This window comes from Anolis carolinensis, chromosome 3 (assembly GCF_035594765.1).
Source record: "Anolis carolinensis isolate JA03-04 chromosome 3, rAnoCar3.1.pri, whole genome shotgun sequence".
NCBI lineage: Eukaryota > Metazoa > Chordata > Lepidosauria > Squamata > Dactyloidae > Anolis > Anolis carolinensis.
This window is the reverse complement of record NC_085843.1, coordinates 217,612,102-217,625,924: the sequence shown is the minus strand read 5'-3', so window position 1 is coordinate 217,625,924 and position 13,823 is coordinate 217,612,102. Positions and strand designations below refer to the sequence as shown.

Below are 13,823 nucleotides of genomic sequence, written 5' to 3'. Positions count from 1 at the left end.
TATTAGAGGGCACACTAGGTTGACAACAAAAGTGATTTGAAACCTATTGTTTTATGGGAGAAATGATGTAATTTTTGCAAGTTGTGTTTGAAGAAGATTGGAATAAAACCTTTATATAACACCACTCGTTTTCTTTTTTGGACTTTCTGTTGCCCACCCAGTGGGCAAATAAATGGCTAAGGTTGCAGCCTGACACCAATCAGATCAATGGGAGATTTACTGCTTATTGTGTTGGAGCACAGACTTATTATTATTATTTACACAACGACGTTGTATGACACAGCAAACAAGATAGATATGCTGGATTTCATATCACAAAATCACAAGTCGAACACTTCCCAAGTGTCTAGGACTGTGTGATGTATTTTCGGATGATGCGTGCAGATCCCAGTAGGGTGGCCTTTTGCAGTTGGCAGATCGTGATTTTGTCAATGTCTATTGTTTCCAAATGCCGGCTGAGATCTTTTGGGATGGCACCCAGTGTGCCCATCACCACCGGGACCACCTGCACTGGTTTCTGCCAGAGTCTTTGAAGTTCAATCTTGAGGTCCTGATAGCGACTGAGTTTTTCCTGTTGTTTTTCATCAATGCGACTGTCACCTGGGATGGCAACATCAATTATTCAAACCCTTTTCTTTTCCACAACTGTGATGTCTGGTGTGTTGTGTTCCAGAACTTTGTCAGTCTGGATTCGGAAGTCCCACAGTATCTTTGCGTGTTCATTTTCCACAACCTTTGCTGGTTTGTGATCCCACCAGTTCTTTTCTGCTGGGAGGTGGTACTTGAGGCATAAGTTCCAATGGATCATTTGGGCCACATAGTTGTGCTTCTGTTTGTAGTCTGTCTGTGCGATTTTCTTACAGCAGCTGAGGATATGATCAATGGTTTCGTCAGCTTCCTTGCACAGTCTGCATTTTGGGTCATCAGCTGATTTTTCGATCTTGGCCTTAATTGCATTTGTTCTGATGGCTTGCTCCTGGGCTGCAAGGATTAGGCCTTCTGTTTCCTTCTTCAGGGTCCCATTCGTGAGCCATAGCCAGGTCTTCTCCTTATCAGCTTTTCCTTCAATTTTGTCAAGGAACTTTCCATGCAATGTTTTGTTGTGCCAGCTGTCAGCTCTAGTTTGCAGTGTGGTTTTCTTGTACTGGTTTTTTGTCTGCTGTGTTGGAGCACAGAATTATTATTATTATTATTATTATTATTATTATTATTATTATTATTATTATTATTATTTAACCAGTCATATGACCATTTCAAAATACAAGACAAAGAAAAACAAGGCCAAAAGGAGGAGATGATGGCAGCTAACCTTCTATTTACAGTCAAAAACTTATTTTCCTTATTTTCTTTCAGGAAATGTGCTCTTTTCTTGATAGCTTTCAGAATAAAGAGGCTTACTCTGATTATGGTAGACCTTTCTTGTCCTTGCAAGAGGAATGTCAGAAGGTAATTTCTGTTGGGAGACCTAACATTGCTCCCTCTTTCATGATCCAACTCTACTGAAAGAACACTTGCATTGCTTTTCCATTCCAAAGAAAACTGACATTCAGGCTCCCCAGATAAATGACATTTTACATACAAAGATCATCAATGACCCCTAGTGATTACGAAGTGCATACAGTTCAAATAACTTTCTATTAATAGTATAGCCCTGAACAGTGTTTGCTCACTTCTGCCTGCACAAAAGTCAAAGACCTGTTGAGGCCAGTGTGACGGAGTCCACAATGTGAACTTTGGTTTGCACTTTTATGTGTCAACCTGTGCTTGAAGTGGGATCTAACATATGCATCTGGGTGTTCCCTGAAATGTGATCACGCCAAGTGAGCTTCCAGGTTCTTGGGATCAGCAGCAGAGAGAAGAGAGGACTTACCCAGGTGACATTTTGAGTGTGAGCTCCTATAATCCCTGACCATTTTGCCCATGTTGAATGTGGATGATGGAAATGCTAGGCTAAAATATGCAAAGGGCTCCCCCAGTCCCAGTTCAACCCAATTCAACATCACACTTAATTCTGAGTAAGCATGGGGGCTTTTAACTCTGCAGGAGAAATCATATGGATGCTTGTGGTGACTTGTTGGTGACTTCTATGCATTTATCCTGTATGGGTGGATCAGTTAAGGAATTTTTCCAGCTAAACATTGAGAAATGATGATTGTTTAGAGAGCAGCTTTATGCAAAGCCGTATTTCACACAAGCATTTAAAGCAAGCCATTCTCTATTGTGGAAAAGGGGAAATGATACCTCCAAGTCTATGTCCAAATATATTGAAAGAATGAACAGGATAAAATGCCTTGGAGGGGAGGGGATGGTTGATAAACATCCTCGAGGAAATTGTGCTATAAAAACCCAACAAATCATCCGATCACTCTTTTGAGTTCCAGTATATTATTTATGTGATTATTTACTTAGATCTTTATCTAGAAACTGCATTTACTTAGACAAAAGACAGTCAAGCAGAAGCACTGCTGGTGATTCCCCCCCCCCCCCCCTTTTGAAAGAAAGTTAAAAAAAAAACTGGCTATGACATGATTTGTATAAAATGACTTCCAGGTATAAAACAAATGGTGATTAAAAATCCCAAGCTAAGTTCATTTATTAGAATAGGTTGTCAAGGCAGCGGTGGATGGAACAGCTGCTGAATGCATGTTAAGCAGGAGGTGAGAAACCATGGTACCATGCCATGCAAAGTCCAAATTTTTTGTGAAGAGCAGAAAAAGCCATTCTCACCTTATGAAGAGTAAATCCCAATAGCAATTAAAATAGTTTCATGCTCCCCAATGAATTTAACAAGAGGAATTTAAGCATGTAATTAATTCTCTCCTGGCAATCAGGGAGACTTCCAAGTGCTTAGTTATAGAACAGTACCTCCCATGGGATTTTGACCTGTCAGTCACTGACCCAATGCCTGATGAGTGTCCCCAGAAATCCTATTAGTTGATGAGTTGCTAAAAATCATAAGGTCAGACTGAACAGCTAAATTGCTTCAGTCAGTTAGAGCTTCACAGTCAGGCCCAGACTTATAAGCTGAAGCCACTGTCTCAGGCTGAAGAAATGTTTTAAAACTTTAAAATGTTTTCTGTAGGAATCTCTAGGTCCTCCAGTGCAATTCTATGGTGACTTTTGGAAGATGTTGATCATGCTAGAGTAGCATTTCTCAACCTGGGGGTCGGGACCTCTGGGGAGGGGTTATGAGGGGCTTTAGAGGAGTTGCCGAAGACCATCAGAAAACACATATTTCTGATGGTCTTAGGCGATCCCTTTGGCAGAGAAGGCTGAAGATCTCTCCACCTGTTCTTTGGCCTAATTCTATCATTGGTGGGGTTCAAGGGACTCTTTGATTGTAGGTGAACGGTACAGCCCAGCAACTACCACTCTCAAAAGCCTATTTTCCCCAAACTCCACCAGTGTTCACATTTGAGCATATTGAGCATTCATGTCAAGTTTGGTCCAGATCCATCATTGTTCCATCCAGTGCTCTCTGGATGCAGGTGAACTACAACTCCAAAACTCAAGGTCAATGCCCACCAAACTCTTCCAATATTTTCTGTTGGTCATGGGAGTTCTGTGTGCCAAGTTTGGTTCAATTCCATTGCTGGTGGAGTTCAGAATGCTCTTTGATTGTAGGGGAACTATAAATCCCAGCAACTGCAACTGCAACTTCAGTTACTAGCAGGGTGTATTTGTACTTCTCATCTTTTTAAAATAAGTCATAAATCCTGTACACAGAGTCAATTTTCTCTTACAATGTTAACTTCCTCCTCCTCTTGCTTCAAGAATAAAGGGGGGAAAAAAATCAAAGACAAGAAAGTTAATAAATATTTTTAAAAGCTTCAAATTTCACATATACAAAACGCTTATACATAGCAATACTTGACATTGTTACAGCACAAGAAGGACTGGATTTGTCTGACTGCCATGCTCAGAAAGGGATTGAACGTGTTTGCTTAAATTCTAGCTCATCTTAAATACAAGTTGTTACAATCATAAGACATCCTCCAGTTGTATGGTGAGCAAAATGAAAGGCAGACTCATAGTAACCCAACTCACAGTCTCTTCAGAAAGGTATTGAAAATGGATCCTTTTGCATATTTTTCTATCAAAGGAAGCACCTTTTTCTCTTTCGAAACTGCAAATGGCTTTGCAAATGACTAGCATTTATTTATATGAACAAACCTGTTTCTTTTAAAAGGGAGATATACTTTGCACAGAAGTACTCCTTGCATCCTGACAGTGTAATATGCACATCCTTTCCTTGATGATAATTATTTAAATACACCTGACTCTGATGGTAGCTGTATATTTTACTTAACGTTCTATAATGTTGTGGAACAAGGAATTATCTGTATCTTTCGAAAGTACCATATAATTTATCTAGAGGAGAAGCATTTAAGATTAATGCATTGCGGTGGCGCAATGGATGAAATCCTTGTGCTGCTGAATTGCTGACCTGAAGGTTGGCAGTTCAATTCCACGAGATGGGGTGAGCTCCCATTGTTAGCCCTAGCTCCTGCCAAGCTAGTAGTTCAAAAACATGCAAATGTGAGTAGATAAATAGGTACTGATTTGGTGGGAAAAGGCAAAGAGCAGTCTTGCTAGCCACACAACCAGAAGGTGTCTACGACAACGCAGGCTCCTCAGCTTGGAAATGAAGAGCACCTTCCGCAGAGGCAGAGATGGGCATCGCCTCCAGAGCCAGAAATTAAAGAAGCCTTTGCCTTTGTCTGTGTATTTGTGCTTTACTGTATTTTCATTTGTAAAAAGGCATTTAATCTTTGCCTGTGTTTGTTTATATGTTGTAATCAGCTCTGAGTCCCCATGAGGAGAAGGGCGGGATATAAATAAATTATTATTATTATTATTATTATTATTATTATTATTATTATTATTATTATTAAGAAAAGAAGTCAGAAATGCCACCATAACCTGATACCAAATTTAAAAAGTAATCTCAAAATCTGCTTGGCATAAGCCAGCCTCCTATCATTCTTTATTATCTAACTGAGAGGCAGCAAAACACCAAGTAGCTGCCTGTTTTCTATGTTCATAGAGAAAGTAATGGAAAGTGGATGGGTTGCATTATCTCCACAGGGAGTCTTGGTGGGTTGCCCATCTCACAAATTATGAAAGGGTGGCTCCAAATTCCTGTCTAGGAATTGAGGGTTGGGAAATAACCCAATCCAGCTCAGACCTCAGCCTACAAACCTGTTGTATGACATGGCAGCCCAAGAAATATGTACTCCTTTGTCTCTATGATAGACATTTCACAACCATGGCAACTGAACTACTGAACTTTTTCAGAAGCACTAATAAGATGACTGCAGGGAATGGTATAATAAGTGTCACTCCATTCCAGACCAACAGTACTTCCTTCCAAGCAAGCTGTTGAATGCTGAATGAAAAAACAATATATACATTAAAAATTAAAATCATTACTTACAAAGTAATTTGTCCTATTTTGCACAATATATTAACACCTGACAATTCCATACTCCCTTAAAATGGCTCACGGAAGTGACATAATTGAGCAAGATCTATTCATTGGATGCTAGCACTTTTGCCAAGCACTGATTGGTAATAAGCCATAGCTCAGTAATAGAACAGATGCTTTGTATGCCAAAGGTCCCAGGCTCAATCCTCAGCACTTCATTGACTGAACTCTGGAGAGCTCTTGTCATTTAGGTAATATTGAAGTATACAAAACAACAGTATATCTTTGTTACCAGAGCTTGGAGAAGTTGTTGTTTCAGTTTAGATCTTCCAGAATTCCACAACGAACAAGATCATTATTTAGATTCAAGAAGTGCCATTTCCAAGCTTTGTCTGATGGAATCCAACTTTCCTAAACTCCTACCAGGCAACTGATTGTTATTGAGTAGCTAAAGGTGTCTTCTTGTTCTAATCTTTCTTCTCCAGCTGGAGTTGTGAGGACTCTTGGAGCAATATTTCAAGGGATATTTGTGAGGTTGTGCTCCCCCCCCCCACTAGACACAGGTGCAAACAAAAGGTTGGTTTGCATCACATACAGATCTAGGTCATATGTGAAAGATCTCAAGATTTCAAATACAGAAAGGCATGTTCTCCTCTTACATCCCCAAAAATTTTATTTCTACAGTAGAACATATAAGAGTGACCAGTACACCAATTCAGTGGAGCTCAATTCCTTTTTATTTGGGACTTTGGATATAGGCAGCCCTCCCAACAGAGTAAGTCCAGAGGGGCAAAACAGAGAGGGGTGTAGAATCATGCAGCCCTCCAAATGTTGCTGGACTGCATGTGCCAGCAGCCCCACTCAACACAGCCAGTGATAAGGAATGCTGGAACTTTCACTCCCAATATCTGGACAGTGACATGATCAACACTTTATATAACATGAGTGGAAACATTTTTTTTGCCCTGGAATTGAATTCATTCCAGGCCAATACAATGGGATTTCATGATAGCAGTGGGCAAGGCCAAAGTGTTTCCAGAGCCTATCCATTTATTCACTTAAGCATGGATCACTGGTCAGAAATAAGGGCAGGAAGAAGACTAAGAAGTGGATGGACGCTTCCTATAGATTGGATCAGGCCAATGGGTTGAAGTTTCTCTCTATCTGATCAGAGACCAATGAAACTCACTTTGCAGGTGATCAGCTGTAATGCACCTGGGATCTGACAATCTTTAACTCAATGTTCAATGAAGACACTAATTAGAAGTGTCCACTAGGGTTGTGCATTTGTATGAAATTACTTACCATTTCTGTTTGTTCCATTCATATGGCTACATTTCTGTTTCCGTCCGCTGCTGACGGAAATGGGTGCCTATACAAATGGGCTTTTCCATCCAAGGTCCAAAAAAAACCCCAAAACATTTTTAGGCCTTGGGTGGCAAAGTGCCAGGCCCTGCGAGCTGGGCCTACAGTCAAGCGCTCAACTGTAGGCCTGGCAGTCAGGGCCTAGGAGCCATTGAGCACTCAATGCTCGTAGGCCCAGCTTTCAGGGCCTATAGGCAAGCATCAAACGATCGATGCTCTAGGCCCTGCAAGCTGGAACTATGAGCATTGAGTGTTCGGTGCTCAACTGCAGGCCCTGCAAGCCAGCTTGAAGGGCCTATGAGACAGTGAGCGCTCAATGCTCATAGGCCCGGCAGGCAGGGCCTACAAGCATTGAGTGCCCAGTGCTTGGCTGAAGGCCCTGCGAGCCAGGGCCTACAGCCAAGTGATGAAAATCAGCAGAGGGCAACGGCTACCATTCCCCTCTGCCATTCGTTTCACTGTTTCATTTGTTCCCATGGTGTTGTACTGTACCCTGCAATCCGAATAGACGAAATGGTACAAAACCACGAATGAAACAGGTGAAACAGGATTCAAGCCCAATTCTGATTAGAAGGTCCACAATAGCCATCTGTGGCTGTGGGAAGCTTCTTTTGTGAGTTCACCTCTGAATAGTTTAAAACAGTGGTGGGCAGCTGCCGGGAAGAGGGAAGCACAAGACCTCCCCACTCCCCAAAGTTTTAGATTTTTAAAAAAAGTTCTACTATTATGTCCATTATGCCCATTAGAGATCATGGGGGATTTTTTTCTTACTTTTGTGGGAGGTCAGTCAATGGGAAGTCAACTTCTGTTTTACTTATTAGTTAGAAAAAAGCAAATAATGTGCCTAAAACAGCTGAAGGAGGATCCAAAGCATGGTGAAATTGTTCTGCTTAACTCAAAAATGTTATTCCTTGTGGGGTTCCAATTGGCTTTCAACACACCACCTCCACTTAATCTAATGGGATTTGTATATGCAGGGCAGCCAAGAATCGCAATCTACCCAAACTGAATAAAGAAAGTAGAACTGAGCTACATGTTTCAAAGCCTGGTTAAAAACTGGAATACCATAGCATTTATAGGACAATAAGTGAAGAAGGTTGGTGAAGGAATTCAGGTCTCATGGAGAGACAGAATAGGCATATGGACCTCTGACTATTACATGTTAAGATGTTTTCATCCTAAGATGAAATGAGTTTGGGTGGTGTCCGTTAAACTATTCAGAGCAAAGACACAAAGCTATGTCTAAGGAGAAGGGAAGAATCTTAGATGGCGGTGTGTTAAATGAAACTGCAAGCTTCAAGGAAGAGGTTTGGAAAAAATAGTCTAGGGAAAAAAGGGAGCGGGAAATAGTTCAAAGAAAATCAAAGGGAAGGCAAACTAGAAAAGGCAAGGTGTAGAACACTAGATGATAATAGTACCAAAAGTTCACACAATGACTTAAAATATAACCATCCAAAACTTTGGCTTCTTGCATGAAATATATACCTAATGTTCCTCCAATCTACACTTTTTCTACAGAGGACCAAGAAGAATTACGATGTTACTCTTCTCTCGAGTTCCTTTCCCTCCATTTGGTAGAAACAGCATTCATTTCTCACAACAGCAGGCCTTTCAACTCAGCTCTAAGAAAACATGCAATCTAAGAAGTACAATTCATATACTGTATAACCATTCAGTGGAGAAAAGCATTCTAGATACACATTTTTCCTTCTCTGAGTCAGTCTCTTAAACTTTCCAGAGATTGTTAATGTATCTCTCCACTCATCCCCCAAAAAGAAAGCTATAAGAATAGCCTTCCCACAATTTTACATTGACTTGTGTGTTTTTGCTACATGTTAAAATGTTAAGACCTTTGCCTTTAGGAAAGGAAACCCCTCTCATACAAGACAAAAGCAAAACAGCACAGAGTGAGCTGCAAAATAAAGATCAATGCAGATAACTGGGCACTACATAAAGCTGTCCTGATCCCTGAGAATACACTTGAAGTCTGAGAAAGGAGAAGTAATGCCCTGAAGATATTACATTATGTAAACATGCTTAAAGGAGGGAGAGGGAAACAAAAGAGGATTACTATAAATCACCTAAGAAACCAAAACTAGAGATAGAAAAAAGAGAAAGACTTAGGGAGCTTTCAGACAGCGCCAAATCGTGGGATTTCTAAGAGGGACAAAAAACAAAAGACCTCAGAGCAGGTCCCTACACTGAACTGCCGGTCCCCGGATTTCTTCCCCTGCTGTCCTCACTGGCCTCCCTTCTGTGTCTTAGGATAAAATGGAGGGCAAACAGAGGACATCTGCCAAAAGTTTTTTAAAAATATGCGCTGATCCATATAGGCACATATGCGCATATCATAATAAAATGTATACAAAAATAGTCGCATATGCACATACACAGATCAGTGCATAACAGAGTGAACATTTTAAAAAACTTCTGCCGGATTTCTCCCTTCCATAATTATATATTAAACCTCTGTTTAATACAGTGTAAAATAAAGAGTTTCAAAGAGTTTTAATGGCTCTCCATTCGTGATTCCTGTCAATCAGCTGTGCATCTGTTTGACAGCCTAATCAGCTGATCAGCTGTTTTGGGCTTTTTGAAAGGGATGGACATCAGCTGGAGCAGTTTCCACAGGTGGGAGAGAAGGAAAACATGTGTTTTCTGGCATGCAGCATCACACAGACATGAGAAGACCTGCATATTTCAGCCAGAAATGGGATCAAAGAGAACCTTTTTATCCCGTGGCTTCCCTCCTTTGTAGCAAATCATACGTTTTCCAGTGATTTTGTCTAGCCACTCCCCATTTTGAAACAGGAGCTCTTGTGATTAAGATACTGTGTGGATGGGCCTTAAGTGCAGATTAGAGGGTTGGATGAGGAGTTTGGAGTCAAGAAAAGAACTTTAACAATAGATTGGTCTGATGTTGTCGAAAGCTTTTATGACCAGAATCACTGGGTCACTGTGACTTTTCAGGTCTGTATGGCCATGTTCCAGAAACATTCTCTCCTGATGTTTTTCCCACATCTATGGCAGGCATCCTCAGAGGTTGTGAGGTCATAATCTCTAGGATGCCTGCAATAGATGTGGGTTAAATGTCAGGAGAGAATGCTTCTGGAACATAGCCATACAGCCTGGAAAACTCATAGCAACTCAATTGGTCTGATGACTTGTCTGTTCTTCATGTCCAAAGTGATGGAGACAATGATACATTCCAAGCAGCCTCTTCTTCCTGACAGCTGGTGCTTAGCCACATCCCTTTCTCAGTATAAAGCTGCTGATTTGAAAAGCCACTGCCTGCCACTCAGGCCTCTTCTACACTGTCATATAAAATCCAGATTATCTGCTTTGAACTGGATTGTATGGCAGGGTAGATATGGCAGTGAAGAAGGGGTCTCAGTCAGTTCCTGGCCCCAGGCTTAAATGGCCCCTGTGTACTCCTTTAAAAAGGCCTCTATGCTAAATCAGGTAATTTATCCAGAATTTCTGTGGTGGGCATCTTTTCTTAAAATGAAGGTGCTACATCCCTTCTAGAGCACAGTTGGAAACAATGAACTTAGCCATGAAAAAAAAAATGTCTTCAAACCTGATGTGAAATGAAGTTACTTGTGAAAGACAATATGCCCCACTATTTAAATGGTTTTTTTTAAGAGAAATAACCAGGAAGCCCACTCTGTACGGCCCTTACAGCTTTTTGAAATGGGTTTCTCTCCTTGGTTCTTTTGTTTATTTTACAAGTCTCCTCTTTTCCAATGCAGCATGATACTGACTCCCAGGACCAACCTAAAACATCTGGCTACCCGAGGGATCTTTGCAAACAGCTTGCCCATTGCTATAGTGTATAGAAGCTGAAACCAGATGTGCTATTTTGGCACAGAAAACAAAATGTCCCGCAAACATCCTTCCTTGCCTGCTAGCAATTAAAATACAACAATATAATAACAACAAAGTTAATAATTAACAAAATATGATGCCCTCGGTGATTGTTTCCTGATAGGGCCAACTGAGATCAACAAAAAATTGTTGTATTGCTCATTTGCTATTAGGCAACCACTGCAGCAGACAAAGTCCAGAAGAGATCAGATTAAGGGCCCTTCCACACAGCCATATAACCTAGAATATCAAGGCAGATAATCCACAATATCTGCTTTGAACTGGATTATCTGAGTCCACACTGCCATATAATCCAGTTCAAAATGTGGATTTTATACAGCTGTGTGGAAGGGGCTGGAGTCCCATTCATTTAAATGGATGTGTAGAAGGGATTAAAATTGGATTTTATTCTCCTATATACTCATCTTTTATGACTGGTAAGTATCACTACCATGAAATTAAGCTTCTCATTTCAGACCTGAAGGTGTTGCTAACTCATACACAGCTCAAGACACATTCAGTTATGGCTTTGGGATTAAAACAAACAGTTCTTCCAAGACACACAACACAACTCACTATCTCAGGGGTTTAATCCAAGCCATGGGCACCTTCTTTCTAAACTAGCCTTCCTCATTTCTCTCCTATATGAGAAACTGTAGTCCACATGGCCTGACACACCACGCTCGCCATCCACCATCACTCAAACTAGAACTAGCAAGCAGCACCATATCACAATTCAACATGCTCTAGATGGCTGAACAGCAAAAGCAGAAGCAAATGGTGGAATCTGTGGAGACTCAGTGTAGGTCAAGGACCCAAAGTCCTCCAGTTAAGAATTGGTTGCTTTGTTTTGTCTCACTTATTGCATGATCAAAAAAATAAATAATTGTTAGCACCCTGGAAGAAAAAGCCCGGCTGCTTCAAGCCACACTTTGAGGTAATCTAAGGTGGGCTACACAAGCACTGTGCGTTCAGCTGCTCTTGACAGCTTGTTTACAACAGAACGGCGATGGCTGCAACTCTTTGTGTCTGTTTTTTTTTAAAATAAAAGTGCCATCAAACAACAACATTGTGGCTGTTGTTGTGAACAAATGAACATGGTTGTCTTTGAGACGAGTTCTCCTTCCGTTTCAGAAAGGGGCCCAGGAACGTTGCAGCTCTGACCGATGTAAACTGTGGAGAATGACAAGAGAAAGAGAGAAGGGACAAAAAGTCCTGGGAAAAGATGTTCCCACTCATGTCCCAACAGGGGAGGAGGTCCTGAGACTGGGAGCTGGCTTTATGGGCTCCATCATGTTGTCCTTTCTTTGTCCTGCCATGTCTTGAGCAAGAAGAGGAGGCTTGCTGTCTTTTTGTGATGCCGCTGCAGGATTGTTCAAGGCAGCAAGGAGCCACGGGAACACTGGCCTGCTCTGCGGGTCCTCAGCGCTCCATCTTGTGATGGCCTGCCGAGGAGGAGGTAGAAGTCGTGGCATACCAGCTTTGGAAGTGCCGTTATTGGAGCTGCCCTGAGGCTGGACAGCAGTCTTCGCCTGACAGGCTGTGGAACCAGCACGGGTGGCTACCAGGCCATGGGCCACCTCTGCCTCTTTCAGAGCAGCACCCTTTAGCCTGTGCAAATGACTCATGATAGTGGGGTGGAACTGTAGCTGTGGTAAGGGGCTGGGAAAGACTGCACCCCCATGCGTCTCAGTCTCAGAAGCACCTTGGTCACTACTGGGAGGCTGAATGGTGGAGACTTTTTTGCTGCAAGATTCGCAACAGAGTTTGTTATAGCCAGGGATGGAGCAGTAGCGAGCCAGGACTTCCATCTGGCAGAAGATGGACTTGTCTCCAAGGCAAGGCTCCTCTGTGAGAAGAAAACATACAAAGAGGTTTTATTAAGTGACTTGGGAGTCTCCTTCTGTCTGATAGGAGGCCGACTGCTTAGATTAGATAAATAGGTACCACTCATAAAAAGTGGGGGAGGTATGCTGAGACACCCAGAAGGATGCCAGCAATTCAGTCCAAAGGAGGAAGTTACAAACAAGGACATAGAACAACAGCACCCCGCTATCCCCGTGGCTGGAATCGAACACAACACTTTCCAAGATGTCGAAAAGATGGGGAAAGCCAATATATATACCTCTTATCTATGTATAATTGTCTGTCTAGCTGTGTATAAATTAGCATTGAATGTTTGCTGCATATGTATGTTCTGTGATCTGCCCTGAGTCCCCTTCAGGGTGAGAAAGGCGGAATATAAATACTGTAAATAAATAATAATAAATAAATAATTGAGTAGGAATTAATATTTCACTTTGAATTCAGTTTGCCTCACTGGAAGTAAACTGAGGATGATGAGGAAAACAGAAAGAAGAGAGAGAAACTGGAATATTTTAAAAGTAGCTAAGACAGGGGTGTGGCAGAGAATCAATCAGTATAGTTAATGCCAAATTGAGACAATTGGAGGGTATGTGGTGATATTGGAATACAATGCTACATTGTACATGTTTATTCTTTCTTTTCATTCCCTTTTGTATGTTGTGCTCTAATGCTTTTTTTAAAAAAAAACCTGATAAGTTCTAGAACAAGGGCAGCCTCATTTCTAACTCTAAAAGACCACACCTATACATGTTATAAACAAGGGGTACAACACAGCTGGGTCTAAATAAGTTAGTCAGTGTTGTAATGTGCTTACTCATTAGGAAAAGCAAAAAATGCCTGATAAGGTAGAAAGCGGTAGGACAAGAGGAAAACTACATAATAGGTGGATGGACTCAATCAAGGAAATTACGGATCTGAGCATTCAGCACCTGAACAGGGCTACTGATAACAGTGACTCGGAGATTTCTCATTTATAGGGTCTCCACAAGTCAAAGCTGATCTGATGGCAAATAACAACTAGTGATGTGTAAGTAGAGTGCTATTTCTATCTTTCCTCTGTGAGTTTCGGTTACATGCATACCCATTATCCAGTCATCTGTTTGTACATATGCAAATGATATATAGCTTGCCAAAGGGTTAACAAAGGGCATTACAATGGAGATAAAGAAAGGGATACATAGGAATACAGGACTGGAAATGGTGTGTCATTGAAAGGTTCCCAACTGAAGGTTGTAGTATGGTGTCGTATAATCAGAGGCGATAGGACAGGATGAGGTGATCCTATACCCAGCTACTT

General features: G+C 41.4%; 1 protein-coding gene across 2 annotated transcripts in view; it reads right to left on the bottom strand.

Annotated features, from left to right (window-relative positions):
• Positions 1 to 3,804: 3,804 nt before the first annotated feature.
• The window catches only part of adamts14 (ADAM metallopeptidase with thrombospondin type 1 motif 14), a 113,067-nt gene continuing 103,048 nt past the window's right edge, over positions 3,805 to 13,823 (bottom strand). For both annotated transcript variants that reach the window (XM_062976221.1, XM_062976222.1), the window contains exon 22: positions 3,805 to 12,509. In XM_062976221.1, the coding sequence (XP_062832291.1) occupies positions 11,896 to 12,509 (614 nt within the window). In that variant the 3' untranslated portion in view covers positions 3,805 to 11,895. The remainder of the gene's footprint in view (positions 12,510 to 13,823) is intronic.